At 46.7% G+C, this 16932-nt stretch overlaps 1 protein-coding gene across 2 annotated transcripts in view; it reads left to right on the top strand.

Annotated features, from left to right (window-relative positions):
* The first annotated feature begins 705 nt into the window (after positions 1-705).
* The window catches only part of PKD2 (polycystin 2, transient receptor potential cation channel), an 86983-nt gene continuing 70756 nt past the window's right edge, over positions 706-16932 (top strand). For both annotated transcript variants that reach the window (XM_083179139.1, XM_083179138.1), the window contains exons 1-2: positions 706-1506; positions 16215-16328. In XM_083179139.1, coding sequence (XP_083035265.1) covers positions 948-1506; positions 16215-16328 — 673 coding nt within the window. In that variant the 5' untranslated portion in view covers positions 706-947. The remainder of the gene's footprint in view (positions 1507-16214; positions 16329-16932) is intronic.

Below are 16932 nucleotides of genomic sequence, written 5' to 3'. Positions count from 1 at the left end.
AGATATTTCCCGGGCTGGTCTTAATTCCCAATCCACCCCTCTCTCTCTCTCTCTCTCTCTCTCTCTCTCTACACACACACACATATCTATAAACTTCTATACTAGTAGTAACAACTTGTATGTAACAGGACAAAAAAAAAAAAAAAAAAAAAATCTCGTTGCTATTGTGGCAATTCCCTCAGTGGTAACTTGTGATGGGTGACCTATTGTATGTAACTGGGAGGTCTTGCATAGGATCTAAGTTTATTTGCACTGTTACCTAGGAACCATCCAAACAAACATGCTTTCTGCATTCCCCAGGAACATCCTGATGCAGTGCGCAGCATTACAGGATGAAAATAAACAACTACCCAATAAAATGAGGATCGATTATAGAGGGTTCTGGGATAATGGGTCGACCTTGGTTAACAATAACTAGGTCGACACCTAAGAATGCCGACCTGGATACCGTATAAGTGTACCAAAATACAGGAGGTGTCTTGTGTAAAGTTATTTTTTTTTTTGCGCAGAATATTACAATATTAACTTGGTCAAGTTAATGATGAAATGGCTGGTTTCAGCTGCACACCCACAGAGGCTTGGCTTTGTTATGAGTGGATTCTTATGTGTATGTAATTGGAGAGAGATGAGGGGGTTAAACTTTTCAAAGTTTCTAAAAGTTATAAGTGAAAAAGGAGGAGGATGGGGTGCAGTGCCAGGGGCTGCCAAGCTGCTGGGTGCACTGCCCAGCCTTATAGCCTGCCAGTGCCATACACAGGAGTCGGACACAGGAGGGGATAGTGGTGCATAGCGGATCTGTGTGTGAGAGGGAGGAGGGCGGAGATTACAGAGAGGAAACGCGAAAAAGACCCTAAAGAAAAACTAAAAAGAGTTCATACTAAGATGGCTGCCGGGGTTGGGGGAAAGCAGTGCCAGAGTGTCCCGGTGCGCCCTCGCCCCGCTGCAGCATGGTGAACCCCAGCAAAGTAAAGCCTCAGCCGCCGCCAGAGCTGGAGGGAGAAGAGAGGAAGAGAAGGAAAAAGCGGGACCAGGCAGTGCCAGCCGCATCCTCCCCCAGCCTGCAGCCTCCCCAAGCCATGTTAGAGATGGACACCTTGCCCAGGCAGGACCAGGCTCCGGCCCAAGCCCTGAGGTTGCCACCGGGGGGATCCACTCCGTCCCCGCTATCCTCCTGCTCCCGGCAGGCGTGGAGCAGGGACAACCCGGGCTTCGAGGCTGAGGAGGACGGGATGGAGGAAGAGGAAGACGGGGAGGAGGGCATGGTGGTGGAGATGGATGTGGAGTGGCACCCCTCTGCTGGGCCTGGCAGGAGGTCTTCCTCCCTGGTGTCCTCCAGCAGCGGGGGAAGTACAGGGCTGGTGGGATATCATCATGATTCAAATGGCCAGGGGCAAAGGGGGCGCCGGAGAAGGGGGGACCCTGGCACTGCAACTGGCAGACCCGGCCCGGGCACCGAGCAGCCTCCGGGGCAGGACGGGGTTGGCAGGATCCTGCACATGCTAAGAGGTGAGCCGGCTGAATCTGCACATAGCGGTGTATCTCACCTGTGTCCTGTATGTGCTGGGGTCAGGCATGCAGGTGGGACGCTGCTGTGACTTCTTGGATTGAATATTGTGCTGCTGTAACATCTGCCTCCTGACACAGCCACTGTGGGAATTGGGGATCATATGTGTGTGACCTCTGTTCCTTCCTTGACAATGCCTAGGTCAACATGCACAAAGTCGACAATGACTAAAAGTTTTTTTTTTTTTTATGTCAATGTCGACACTTCAGCATGTGGACCCCCAGTGTGCCATGCTTCAGGCCGGGTGCCGCGCTGTGCTTGGCACATTTTACTTTCCCAATCGCAATCATGTGTCAATCTTTTCCATGAAGACTTACTGTCGACCTAGACATTGTCAGCCATCCGGATACCTCTCACCTACATTTTGGCAATCTGCTTGTTTAATGGAGAATATTTGTTAAATCATTTCATAAATCATATATTTAATGCAGGCATGTCCAAACTATGGCCCTCCAGCTGTTATAAAACCACCAGTCCCAGCATGCCTTGCCACAGTTTTGGTATTAGCGAATGCTAAAACTATGACAAGGAATGCTGGGATGTGTAGTTTCACAACAGCTGAAGGGCCACAGTTTGGACATGCCTGATTTAATGTGTTTTATATAGTACTGTGGAAATGTCTTTTAAATCTGTAAAGAGGCAAAATCTTGTAGTTAGTAAATCTGTATACAATGGTCGCAGTTTGCTGTTTCAAAATGGTAAATCACACTTCTCTACATCACAAATTTTTCCTCACACTCCATAGAGATGGGCAGAAAAAGTTGCGATATTGGGCCTACTTGACCAATATAGCGTGGAATTTAATTTTCCTCAAAAATTTTAACAGTGCTAGAAAGGTTACATGGTCACTAGGTCAACAAAAGGAAGGTTAACATGCATCAAGGTCAACATGACTGACGGTTGACATGGGGATTGGTCGATATGGCGTCACATGTATTCGGTCAACAGTCAAAAGGTCGACATGGGTTTTTCACCAACAGGTGGATAAAATAGTGTGCCCAAAGCATGGCGAGCGCAGCATTGCAACGTTACAGTGTCAACTGTGTGGCCTTTTGACTGTCGACTAATGCTTGTGTTGAACTTTCATCGATGTTGACCTTAGGCATGCCGACCTATTCAATGCCGATGGGGAAAGAGCTACGGGGGAGAGGGAGCCATGCTGCAGCATGATCCTTGTTAAGGAGGTTCCCCCTAGTTTATACATACGGAGAGTGGGTCATTAACAATGTGCTCATTGCTAACTATTTTGAGTGTACACACTAGAAGGGCCCTTCTGAGCGATATCTTCTGACCTCAGAAAACTCTGACCCTATTACAAATTATCACGTGTCTCAGAAGACAGATTCTGCTGGAAGTACATGGAGGTGCAACAGAATTGGCCTATTGCAACTGGTTGGAAAATGCACAATGTGAGCAGATTTCAGCTACTTTAATCCACCTCTAATGTGCACAAGTGTGAGTTTAGCCCTCTGTAACTCTCACTTAGGGCCTTATTCTGCTTGGTGCGGTCCGTTCCGACTTCTTTCGGAAATGACCGAACGCCATGCACGGCGGACATACTAAGAACACACGCCCACAGGTCGTCCGCATCCGTTTTGATGGACTCGCTAAGAAGAGGTAGTGTCTTCAGACTGCATCCAAACGTGCGTGTGCGGTGGGAACTCAAAGATTCTGCACGGTCTTACTGCGTCCGAACGGATGGGAAGCTGACCGTACGCACCGAGTTGGTGTATTTCCGCAAACCTCACTACTCTATTCGGAAGTCATGCTTCTGCAACATGACACACTTATCCAATTAGCCTACCTCATAACACATAGATTATTTTTAAATGTAATCAAATACTTCCTAATTGATAATTAAACACATTACTTGCACTTTAGATTAACCCTTACATCATGTTAATTGTTATTACTTAATTGTTGCCCCTTAACCTGTCTTAGTGGTTCCAATTGAACCTGTGAAAAGAGTGTAATTAATCACTAATGACTAGAGGAGTGGATTGTATTGTGGTCAGCTGCGAGTGTTTAAGGTGCGGGCGTACTAATTGGGCGATCCGAATGCCTAGCGCATGAACCAGTGCTCTCCGAGAACTGAAACTTGCTTATGGACTGTTGGTTCGCTTGCACTCGGTGTCCGGTCCGAATGCACACCTACCACTGTCCGTGCACTCCTAAGTGTACGCCCAGATTTATGCCCAGTTTTGACCACTTTGAAACCGCGCCCTTGTGTACGCCCACATGACGCCCATATGTTCGAGGGAGTTCGGTGCACATTTGTAGACGGTATTGATGAGAACGACTGCGCAGACACTACGTTGCACATGTGCATTGCGTTGCCTACGCATGCGCAGATACCTAAAAAGCGCCCTCCGAAAGAATTTGTAACGGACCGCCTCAACCAGAATAAGGCCCTTATTGTAGTGCCACTTTCACTTTATTTTGCTCACCCTATTGTCCAGAAATCTGAAGGGAAAAAAAAAAAGTTTTAACTTGCCATTATTGACATAACTACAGTGAATGACTTAAGCTACTTGTGCTGCTTTTACATCAAAATCCCGGATCCACCCCGCTATTTGGAACACTGTTCTAATCCGGGTCATATCTGGGATTCACCACATTTACACTGCAACGCCGACCCAGGATATTCCACACAGACACGGGTGCTTGGAGGTGACACCCCTGCGGCGCCTACATCACACTATGGGCAATCCAAGCACTCGGCAAAGCTGTTGCTGGGCTGCACTCAGCTTTCGTCTGTGCGGTGCTTGGATGTCTGTGCGGTGCTTGGATGTCGCACACAGGCATCCATTCAACTCTCCTGCACTGCTGCTGCCTGCATAGCAGGGCAGAGGAGGCTGCTTGCGCTCTCTCCCAACTTCAGGACTGACAGCAGGACAGTGCAGTCGGCAGGTATGGGCTCTTCTATTGATTTGAATGGGTCGTGGGTCCGATGAGCCTGGTGTTACCCATTTACACTGCCCCTGAACACAGGTCTTACCCGTGTTCAATCTAGAACATTTCCTGGGTTTGATTGCTGGGTTTTTGGACCTGGGTTATTTTTAAGGAGGCCATTACACTGAGGCCCGAACTGTTGACCCCAGCAATAACTCAGGAAATTAGCTTGGTGTTAAGGGGTATTAATTACAGAAACCACAAAGTACACAAAATAAGGTACTTGTTTAGTTTCACGGAGGCACTTCCCAGCAGATCGCATTGTATGCAAATCATATGCAAACATTGCACACGATTTTGCATACGATTCGATCCGTGATGCGATTTAGCACGCCCCTACTATCCACGTCAGCCCGAAGCATGGCGAGTGCAGCGGTAAGTGTCCTCCCGACCTGTTCATACCCCCAATATCCATGTCGGCGTGGAGTTGATATTTTAAAGTGTGGTGAGCGCACCGAGCCTGAAGCGTGGCGAGCTCATGCGGAAAACGAGCCCGAAGCGTGGCGAGCACAGCTGGATTACTTGATGTGTATTCCGCTCATTTTAAGCGCACCCTCGCGGGGCTCGCCACGCTTCAGGCTCGCTGCGCTCGCCACACTATATGAAATCAACTCCATGCTGATGTGGATAGTGGGGGTATGAACAGGTCGGGAGTATGCATACCGCGTTCACTTCGCGGGGCACACTGCGCTCACCACGCTTCGGGCTGACGTAGATAGTGTGAGTGTGTTAAATCGCATCGCAGATCGAATCATATGCAAACCTTGCATGCAATTTGCATACGATTTACATACGATCTGCTGGGAAGTGCCGCCGTGAAACTAAACAAGTACCCAAAATAAATCCCCAAGTACACTGTTGTAGATATAGAGTACAGTAGATTTAATATTGTTTTTATCAGAGATTTAACCTGGACCTCCACATGTGAAGGAATTCTGCTGTTGTTCTATTTACATCAGTTTTCCTAGCAACCTTGCTGCACTGAATGTGCCTGTGCTTTGTCACGTCCACATAATGAATTTGGTGATCAAATTAAATGCTGTGAGACAAATCAGTGTCACTGGGAGGCAATGCTTGCAATACACAGAACCTGTGGCCATTTTTAGCAATGTTGTCCACCTCGGTTTTATAACTTAAATCTCCTTTGAAATCGTATGCTGTATTTGAGAATGGAAAGCATAGTTTTATGTAGATTACGTTCTATCCTAAAAATTGTTTCAGAATAACTCTGGATAATGTAATGTTATAACTGCAGTAAAACAGCCTACATACACAGTAGGCGATCCAGGCCAAGGCCGATATACAGTAGTTAACAAAACAGCCGCAGATGGCAGATATGGGCCAGATGTATCAAGCTTCAAAAGTGATAAAATGGAGAGTGATAAACAGCCAGCCAATCAGCTCCTACCTGCCATGCTACAGGCTGGGTTTGAAAAATGATAGGTAGGAGCTGATTGGCTGGTTGTTTATCACTCTCCATTTTATCACTTTTGAAGCTTGATACAGATGGGTCTTTTCCCATCTTGGCAGGGGATGGCGCTGGCGTCGCCAGCCGCCATCCCCCGCCAGCGCCATGGCGATCGTGAGAAGGGGACGCGCGCGCACGTCCCCTTCCGACGGCGCTTCCATACGTTTCCCCGGGTCCCCGCTGGCTTGCCGGCGGTAACCCGGGGTCCCCGCCGACTGCCCGCACCCCCCCTAACCCTGTCCGTCTCCCTGAGGCGGAGACGGACAGGGTTTCCGTCGCGCTAGCGACGGAGACTGAGACGCGCGTGCGACGCACGCGCGTCTCAGTCTCCTCGCTGGCGTGGCTGCTGGCGGGTCGCCAGCGCAGACGCCATGGCGACCCGCCAGCAAGGATGGGACAAGACCCATCTGTACATCTGGCCCATAGGGCCAGATTCTCTAAGCTTCAACAGTGATAAAATGAAGAGTGATAAACAGCCAGCCAATCAGCTCCTGTCTGCAATGTCTCACAGACAGTGTTTGAAAAATGTCAGACAGGAGCTGATTGGCTAGCTGTTTATCACTCTTCATTTTATCACTTTTGAAGTTTAGAGAATTTGGGCCATTGAGTGTAAACACTGAATGTTATTGGTAAAGGATATCGTGACATCACCAGGACCTGCAGGTCGATGGTTATATAGGGTCATTCCATGAAAATGGTGTTTTCATGTTTGTTACCAGTTTTCATGACAAGCTTAGCATCAAAATGAAAGCATATCATGTACCACACAAACAACATTTACTTCACACTTTCACATGATCTTTTTAATGTTTATCATGGAATGACCCTATAGCCAAAATGAGTTGCATGTTCAGCCAAGAGGGGGTCGATAGTGATATTGAGTGTACACACAAGAGGCTCAGAAAGTGTGATCTCTTTCACAATATCCTCTAGTGCAGGCATGTTCAAACTGTGGCCCTCCAACTGTTGTAAAACTAAACATCCCAGCATGCCTTGCCATAGATTAAGCATTCACTTGTAGTTTCACAACAGCTGGACATGCCTGCTCTAGTGTGTATGGGGCTTAAGGTATTCAGTAAAAGGTGTAGGAAGACCTCACAAATGTGTCTGTTGAGCATTAACAAGACATTGCTCACATGATGATCAATAGAATCTAAATATTATGAAGCAGCAGCAGCAGGGGAGCATGAGGGGGAATGGGAAATGGGTGCACACATGTAGGATGTTAAAGGGTATAGGGGATAATCTTATCAATTAAACACCCACTGCCTCTCCCTAGCCACCCTATGCCAAACACCCCCTTCCATGCTCATAACCCTCTGCTGTCACCCTTGCCATCCTCCATTACACATTCCACCCTGTCACTGCCTTCTCCAGTTATCCACTGCCATCCTGTCACCCACTTCCATTCCCCTACCAACCTATGCCATCCCCTGTTCCCCACTGCCTCTCCCTGTTGTTCTCTGCTTCTCCATGTAGACACTTTTGCAACTTCTGAATCTCCCTGCCACCCACTGCCAACCTCATCACCTTTCTTATGCCACCCTATCCTCCCCATCGTCCTCTGCCTCTCCTTAGACACCCTTAGCTTCCCTCTACCACCCCCTGTCACCCTCTGCCAGGGGTGGTAGAGGAGCAAGCTCCTGCGATCAGAGACCATTAGGGGGCTGAACACGGGAGCGTGCAACCAGCAATTTATCGCTGCAGCACAAACAAATCACTGGCAATATGGTCGCTCGGCTGAGACCGCCGATCACCGCGCTGGGGGTAGTCCAGCACCAAGGTAAGCTGCTGGGCTGCCCCCAGACCCCGTGGAAACCCCCCCCCCCCCCCCCCCAGTCATTCATTCACCTCCTCTGCTGCTGTCTGCAGAGTACAGCAGCGGAGGCTGTGTGTGCCCCCATCAAACCTGCGGACGCTGCGGTCCTCAGGTGTGGATTTCCCCCTTTGATGTAAATAGAAGCCGGGTCGGATTTCCTGGCGTACCAGTTTACACTGCCCTCTTCCCAGGTCCTAGCCATGTTCAACCCAGGTCAGGACCTGGGTAGAAGTCCTGTGTAAAGGGACACAGTGTGACCCATTTACACAGCTGCTGACACGGGTTTTTGTGGCAATGTAAAAGGGGTATAAATTAAACTAGACCCGCTAAAAATATCATAATTTATTGTGCATCTTATCCGATTGATGATGTCTAGATCAACCATGCAATGGTCGACCAAGCTTAGACGAACCATCTAGTTCAGTGTTTTTCAACCAGTGTGCCGTGGCACACTAGTGTGCCTTGAGCTGTTCTCAAGTGTGCCCCCACATCTAGAGATGCCCAAACCCATTTACAGTCACCACCAGTTCAAATGTTATTTACTGGTCTCTTCTTTTCATGTAAAGGGTCAATGTATTTTATTTTTGTTATTTGTGGGGATCAGTGTGATTGTTTTTAATGTGGGGGGCAATAGGTTTGTTTTTTTCCTGTGGTGGCCAATGTGTTATGCCCTGTGGGGATCTTAGGGTGTGCCTTGGCAATTTTTTTTTTTTTAATATTAGATTTTTATTGAAAATTTTTCAGAAACAAAACAATATAGCAGGGGGGTACAGAAAGGCAGCAAAAAACAAATATAAGGAAAAGACGGGGGGGGGGGGGAGGTATAGGAAATACATTACATAGTAAACGTCATTGTCTCACTTAGTACAACAGATCAGAATAATATGTCAATATTATAGTCTGCATCCATATTAGCCAGAAATTAACTCTTGTCTCGGTAACGGGGAGCTACTGGGGGTTTAGTACTGATAAGTCTGGGGTACTGCTGTGCAAGATCGGTTGGTCTGTCCCTTCCAGAAAGACCGACCATCCGAGCCACCTCAAGCATAATGAGTTTGTAGAGGAGGAATATTTGTCGTTGGTTGTTTCATAGATGTAGTGTTTGTGCACCTTGTTTTTAATACCTTCTATAGACGGTATTGCCTCTGATTTCCACGCTTTAGCTATACATGCCTTGGTGGCTATTAAGACGTGACCCAGGATATAGCGGTCGGCAGCAGAAAGGTGTAGTGGGAAAACATGAAGAAGCGCTATGGTTGGGTCAGGAAGAATGAGTCGGTTCGAGATAGAGCTCATAAGATGAAATACTTCACCCCAGAGAGAACCCAGCAACGGGCATTCCCAAAATATGTGGAATATGTCCCCAATATTCCCGCATTTTCTCCAGCATAGATTAGAAGGCGTAGGCCATATCTTGTGTAATCTGGCTGGGGTGAAGTATGCTCTATGTATGAGTTTAAAGAACATTTCGGAGTGATTGATGCAGCGGGAAATCTTAAAACAGGATTTAAAAATATTCTCCCAGTCCTCTTCATTGAAAGATTTGTTTAAATCCCTCTCCCATAGGGTTTGAGATTTCAGTTTGGCCTTACTATCTATGGAAATTAAGTAAGAGTACCACCATGAAATGCCACCTTTATGTGAAAAGTCGCAGGTCTTTGTTTTAAGGAAGGTTGGAAAGTTTGGCCTAACATAAGGTGTATCAAGGTGTGAGTGTAACCAGCTTCTGATCTGAAGATAAATGAAAAAGTCCTGTTTGGGAATATGAAATTTCTGCTGCAGATAACTGAAGGGGACAAGCTTGTCCTCTACATATAGGTCCCCCACTACGCTGACTCCTTGGTTGATCCACCTCTGTAGTGGTAGGTTGGGAATTAAGGATTTCAGAGCTTTAAAGGATAGGAAGGGAGCCGGAAGAACAATATTAGCTATGGAGGCTGTCAATTTATACCAGACATCTAAGGTTGCTTTAATAGATTTGCATAGGGCTGCGGGTTTCTTAGACTCGCTTGGTGGGAGCCATAATAAGTCTGCAACAGGGATAGGGTGGGAGAGTGTATTCTCCAGTACAACCCAGGGTTTGGGCTCTTTAAAATTAAACCAGTCCCTGGCCTGATTCAACACGCATGAGGCATAATAAAGTTCAATGTCTGGGTACGCCACACCCCCTTCTGTTTTGGACCGAGCTAATATCTTCTTTGCTATTCTAGGTTTAGTCCCTTTCCAGATATATTTAGCTAAGAGTTGGTTAAATTTATTAAACCAATGTTTTGGGGGGGCTCTTGGGATGGAGCGAAATAAATACATTAATTTCGGCAGGAGGACCATCTTGGCTGCAGCCACTCTCCCCAGCCAAGACACATCCTGCATCATCCAGTCTCCAGTCAGCCCTGTGAACGCCCTCAATAGAGGGCCGTAGTTACAATCAAACAGGTGACGTTCAGCCGCCAGGTTTATGCCCAGATACTTGAGTGACCGATTTTGCCACGAATAATTGTATTTTGCTTTCAAGTTATCGACGGTCTCAGCGGGAAATCCCAGAGGGAGGGCTTCTGTCTTACTAGAATTTAACTTATAAAAAGAGATTTCAGAGTATTCCTGCAGCACTTCATGAAGAGCTGGTAGGGAGACTTGGGGATCCAGGATGTTCACAAGAATATCATCCGCGAAGAGGCTGATTTTATGAGATGAGTTGCCCACCATCGGACCTCTGATACCCTCATTGCGCCTAATGTGCTCAGCCAGAGGCTCGACCGCCAATGCAAAGATTAAAGGAGAAAGTGGGCACCCCTGTCGGGTACCGTTAGTTATCTTGAACCCCGAGGAAATACAACCATTAGCAAACACCCTGGCTGATGGGAACGAATAAAGGGCCAGGATGGAGTCAAGTATCCGGCCATGAAAGCCAAATTTTTCCAAGGTAGCTTTCATGTACCCCCAATGAAGTCTATCAAATGCCTTTTCGGCATCCAGTGAAAGGACTAAGAGGGGAATGTTCCTTGAAGCGCAGTATTCAATCACCCCCAATTCTCTGCGTGTATTATCTGGGGCTTGTCTATCCATGACAAAACCAACCTGGTCGTTTTGAGTGAGGGAGGGGAGAAGAGGACTAATACGGTTAGCTACTAATTTGGCATATAGTTTCAGATCAGAGTTAAGAAGCGCTATAGGTCTGTAATTCTGGACTGCGGTTGGGGGTTTTCCCGGTTTAGGGATGGTGATAATGCGGGATTCTAGCATTTCGGGGGGGAAGCTTTTGGCCAAGGAGGCCTCGTTGAAGACTTGGAGTAGTATCGGGGATAGTTGGGCTTTAAAAGTCTTATAGAAATTAGAGGGGAACCCATCTGGCCCAGGAGCTTTGTCAGGTGGAAGGGAGTCTATACTAGACTGGACCTCTTTTAGCGTCCAGGGTGCGTTAAGGGACGTGTAGGATTCTAGGGATAAGGTAGGGAGGTTGATTTTGTCTAGAAACTTAACTATCTTCTCAGGGTGGGGCTGGTAGGTGGACGGGTCATCTTTTAAGTTGTAGAGTTTAGCGTAATAATCAGAAAAGGCGTTGGCTATCTCGTTTGGATCATATATTTTTAATCCCCGATCCGAGTGGATCATGTGGATTTTTTCCTTTGCTCTTTTTCCTCTCAGTTTCCTCGCCAAAAGTCTACCTGCCCTGTTACCCAGTTGGTAAAATTTCTGGTTTAGCCTGTTTACGTTACGCTGAATTTCCGCCAGATAAAAGCTGTTCACCTTGTCTCTAGCTGCATTCAATCGCTTTCCCAAGGTTTTATCTGTTGGGTTAGATTTGTGCGCAGTCTCTATATTAGAAAGTTCAGCTTCGGCCAGTGCTAGGGATTTAGCATTCTCTTTTTTCAGCTTGGCTGCTATTTGTATAGCCGAACCTCTAGCTACCGCCTTAAGGGCACACCAGTGAGTAAATGTTGTAGTGTCCTCGGGGGAGTTCTCCTGTAGATAGTGTTCTATTGATGAGCAAATAGCTTGTCGAGCCTCCAGCTGAACCAGACACCGGCGACCTAGGCGCCACGGGCCCGGGGCAGTGGTCCTGCGCATTATCTCCCACTCAATGTATATAGGAGAATGATCGGACCAGGTTCTGGGAAGAATACTGATTTTCTTAAAGGAATCTAGGGACCATTTATCAGATAAGGCTAAGTCGATTCTTAAGTGCCGTGCACATGGGAGTAAAAGGTATAATCCCTTACTGAGGGGTGTTTAACCCTCCATACATCAAACAGGTCACTTTCTGCCAGAAGCTGGCGAAGGCCTTTAGAGGGGCCTGAGGGCTGACTGGAAGACCGAGACAGATTGCGTGAGCTATCAAGAGATGTGTCTGGGACCAGGTTGAAATCCCCTAGGAGCAGCATGGCTCCCCTGGCCAATTGCTGAATTTTGGACAGGAGTTTTCTACAGAATTGGAGTTGTTTGGTATTAGGGGCATAGCACGACACTATGGTCACTTCTCTATTTTCAAGGGATCCAGTTAAGATCAGGTATCTACCTTCAGGGTCCGAGTATTGGGATAAGAGGGAGAAAGCGCAGTGTTGCGATATGAGAATCGCAACTCCGTCTTTTTTAGATGGGCCATTAGCCATATAACAATGTGGGTAGTTCCTGTCAGAAAATAATGGGGGAGCTGAGTCTAGAAAGTGTGTTTCTTGAACAGCTGCAATTTGGATTTTATGTTTGTGGAAGTATTTAAGGGCCAATCTCCTTTTATTGGGAGAGTTGAGACCCTTGGCATTTATGGAGATGACATTAACCATTATCGTCTATTTGGAAAACTGCTTGGTGTAACCGAGACAGACAAAAAAACAATGTGTTAGAGACAGTGTGAGTAAGTTTCCTATAAGTACCTGGGGAGGGAGCAGAGAAAAAAGAGGGGGAAAGGGGGGGGGGAAAGGAGAAGGAGGAGTAGAGTGGACCCCCATATGGGGGTAAAGTTGGGCGCCGTACCATGGCGGCACTCTAAGGGAGTGTGGGGGTAGTGGTAACATAATCACACCCGGAGCAATAACCAAACATATCTAAAGTCTGGGGGAAATAACATCAATGGCCTATACCCTCAATATTTTGCCCCATCAGCTCCCAGGTTATCCCGGGGTGACAGAACGCAGAGAGATGAAAGGGAGTTTTCTAGGCCCAAGGGTACATGTAAAGGGAGTTTCCCCCCTGACTAAGTATATAGAAAAACTGACAAAACAATAGGAGAGCAACCTGTTGAGGCTATATAACTAAGGTTAACAATAAGGAGTGGGCATTTGAGCAACTTCAATAGCGGAAGCAGAAAAAACATTTCTCTAGACCGCCTAATAAGACAATTTAAATCTAAACAGAAACAACTAAACTGTAAACAAGCGGAGTGAAGAGAAATATAAGTTCTCTACACATAACAGGCTCACTGGTTCGATCCTGATGCAGACCAGTCCAGCTGGAGTCCGCGCTCAGGAGGCGGGGTATCTGACGAGCTCGCTGGTACTAATGTGGATAGGAAGCGTTTTCCTTCGTCGACTGAAGACAGAACAATCGTAGAGCCATCTTGGTTGATTAACAGCTTTGTGGGGAACCCCCATCTGTACATAATATTTTCTTTACGTAAGACCGAGGTTATAGGGTAAAAGGAGCGTCTCTTGGCCAAGGTAGCTTGGGATAGGTCCCCGTATATTTGGAGCTGATCCAAAATTCTTGATGAATCTTCGGACGGTCTGGCAGCTTTGAGAATCGCTTCTTTTACGTGGAAGAAATGGATCCGCATTAGGACATCTCGCGGGGCATCTGTGGGGGCACCTTTAGCCTTAGGCAGTCTGTGAATCCTGTCTATCAGGAAATCTGCAGAGGTTCTATTGGGAAGAAGCTTTTGGAAGACGTTCACAGCAAAATCGTTTAGGCTACTATTTGAGACCGATTCTGGAATTCCCCGTATTTTAATGTTGTTTCGTCTCGATCGGTCCTCCAGATCTGAGACTTTATCACGTAGGGAGGCAACTTCCGCTTCTAGGGCCTCATGAGAGGAGATTAGAGAGTTGTGTGAGGAGACAACCTCCCCCATCTTGGATTCGATATGGACAGTGCGCTCACCAAGGTCATCTATTGACTTCTGGCAGTCCCGAAGCGTAGCTTTAAACTCCTCGGATACATCCTGTTTGAATTGTGACAGCAGTAGTCTCATAGAGCCTACAGTAAGGGCTTGACTGTCTTCCAACGCATCAGCGGCTGGTACAGAGCTGTTAGATGGCGCCGCAACCAGCCTCGAGGGGCTAGGTAGGGGTTTCTTATGTGGCTGTTCACCGACCTCGACTACTATTTTGGGTCTTGCCGGGGAAGGTTTAAAAAAGGCTACCTGGGGGACAGGTTTAGGTGTTTTGGTGCGTTTAGCCGGCATGATTTGGCCTGGAGCTTCGCCAATACCACAATGCAGATCAATACATTGTACGGTTAAAACAGACAGATGAGGGAGCTTTTGTTATGATAAGTGACAGTCTGCTTTGGTTACATGTCCGGGTGAGTAGCGTGGAGTATGTTAAGTCATCTCCCTTAACATTCACAGGCGAATGGAGTAGTTATATGACTAAAGGCCACAAGGTGGAGCCACAGGCACATTAATAGAGTATAGGCTTGAGAGATTTCTCTGAATCTGGACTGGTATGGAAGTGAGTAATGGGGTGCTGTAGATGATTGCAGCTTTCCTATGTCTTCAGCTGCACACAGGTACCAGCTGTTAAGCTGTAGGACAGCTTAAGTGGAGATAGTTAGAATTGGGAGCTTTGATGTCTGTGGACAATCCCCTCAGCGCTTTAGAGCCCCAGGTCTCCCTGGGGCTGTTAACCCTGTGACTCCACAGCTGAGAGACAGGGGACACAGTGCAGCGCTCAAGCAGTCCTCCCAGCCTTCCCCAGGGACCCCAGCCCGGTTGTCAGCAGGATCAGGGCCACTCAGGGGGGAGAGGATATAATGTGGCCAGGGGGGCTCACTGTGACCAGCCTGGATGGGTGTACTCACTGGGTGGCCTCTGGTTTCAGTCTCCCCTCCGGCCTGCAGTCTCGCGCCGGGACTCCGGGTGAGGCAAGATGGCGGGCGCCGCCGATTGTTCTGCGCCCAGGAGGTCTTTCCCTCTGTTCTGTGCCTCCGCTCCGGAGCGCAGCAGCTGATTCTTCAGTGTAGAGCCGCCGGAAGAGGAGGTGAGTCGCGTCGCGACCTTTAAGGTGCCGCTCGTCGGGGTGGACGGGGCTGCTAATCAGGGTCCCGGCTTGCGGTGCAGGGACAGGCCGCAACCCGCAGGGAGACCTAGTGTCTCCCCCGATTCCGCCGACACTGCCCTGTGTGCTGTCGGAGCGTGCCCGGGGCTCCTCCGTCGTGGTGGGGATTGGATTCCTTAGCCCAGAAGGGTTTATAGGCTTGATGCAGGCTATAGGAGACGGGAGCTCACTTCAGGTGCGTCCTCCACCATTGCCTGCTAGGCCACGCCCCAGTGCCTTGGCAATTTTAAAGTCCTATTTAGTGTGCCGCGAGGTAAAAAGGTTGAAAATCACTGATCTAGTTAGATGCATAAAGATAGTGGACAGCACCTAGATTGACTAATGAAAGTTTGACACATGCATTAGGTCGATGGGTCAACATGATCGACCAACACAATGTTGACATGATTCTTTCACATTTGTTTGCTTTAGACTGACTTGGCTCATACTCTACCATCCAAGTGGGCATAGAGTTAAATAATAATAGTGTGCCAAGAGTAGTGATTAGAGGTATTTCTGGACTGGCGTCTGTATGTATGCATAGTTGGTTTTGTGTATGCATAGTTCCCTGTTCTGCCTGTGCTCCTGGTACAGGAAGTTATGATCATGCCGGAGAAGTAAATTTCCACACCACTTGTACATTGATTAATTCTGACACTTATTATTCCTACTTCACAACCTTAGTGTGGATATACATCTGCACAAATATATGGAAAAAAATTATTAAGATTTTCAGTTAGGGGTTAATAAAAAAAATAATAATTATGCCCATACATAAATGAGTATTTCCAGTGATGTTTGCTTTTATTCTTTGGCAGTGCTAGTAAATCAGGGGTTAATATATCTGAGGTTCCTGTAGGTTTGATCTCATACACATATCTCTATATTGCATGCATATTTTTCTAATTGGTAAACCTTGGCAAAGTCACGTGTCCTCAATAATTACTAGCTGCATATAGAAGAGAGGGAGATCACATATCTCCCCAGAAGTCATGTTTCATATACAGTACAGGAGGCGTTAATTCTTATTCATGGGGTTCTTATTAATCCTTTGCTAAAATGACAGTTGGAATTTATAACAGAACCTGGTGAAAGGTTATAAGAACAATCCTAAAAAGGTTAAAATAAACCAATCTGCATTTTTCTCTCCGTCTCATTTTACAGGTCTTTGGGGTACAAGATATACAGAAGATCGGATAGCTACGAGAGAGAAATACCTGAAGAGTGTCCTCCGCGAGTTAGTCACTTATGCTGTGTTTCTCCTCATTTTATGTATTTGTAAGTACTTCCATAAATTATTATGATCAGTATTTAAAATTTACAGAAAAAATATTCTACATTTATGCTTACTAGCCTTCTAAAATGGCTAAAAGGGCTTTTCCACTGTAGGGCTAAAGACAGGGACATATCACATGGCAAATGTTTCTCAAACAAGCTCACAGCAGGCTATTATTCTATAGTAGCCTTTTATATATCTCAGTGTAACAGTTATCATAGAGCATTGTAGCAAAGGGATGGACAGATAGTCTGCCAGCAGCAGCTTGTGGGAGCAAAAATCTGCTTTGGGACAACATTGATCTTCTACCTTATCAAAAAAATTAATAAATAAATAAGTGCAAATCTTGCAGCTAAAGCAACAAATCTGGGATAGGGTCACTAGGTCTACAACCACTGATGGTCAACATGACTGAAGGTTAACCAGGTCATTAGGTCGACATGGGGAAGGTTGACATTCAAAAGATTGACATGGGGTTTTTTTTTTTTTTTTTATCATTAGATTTTTATTGAGAAAATATTTCTTGTTTTAGTTGCACAAAATATCAACATATGATATAAGACAATTACAGTAATTGAGCAAATAGAAAGGAGGGATGGGGGTACG

This window comes from Crinia signifera, chromosome 1 (genome assembly GCF_055691185.1).
Source record: "Crinia signifera chromosome 1, ASM5569118v1, whole genome shotgun sequence".
Lineage (NCBI taxonomy): Eukaryota > Metazoa > Chordata > Amphibia > Anura > Myobatrachidae > Crinia > Crinia signifera.
Note: the sequence above shows the minus strand (reverse complement) of the source record. Positions and strands in the feature narration are given on the sequence as shown.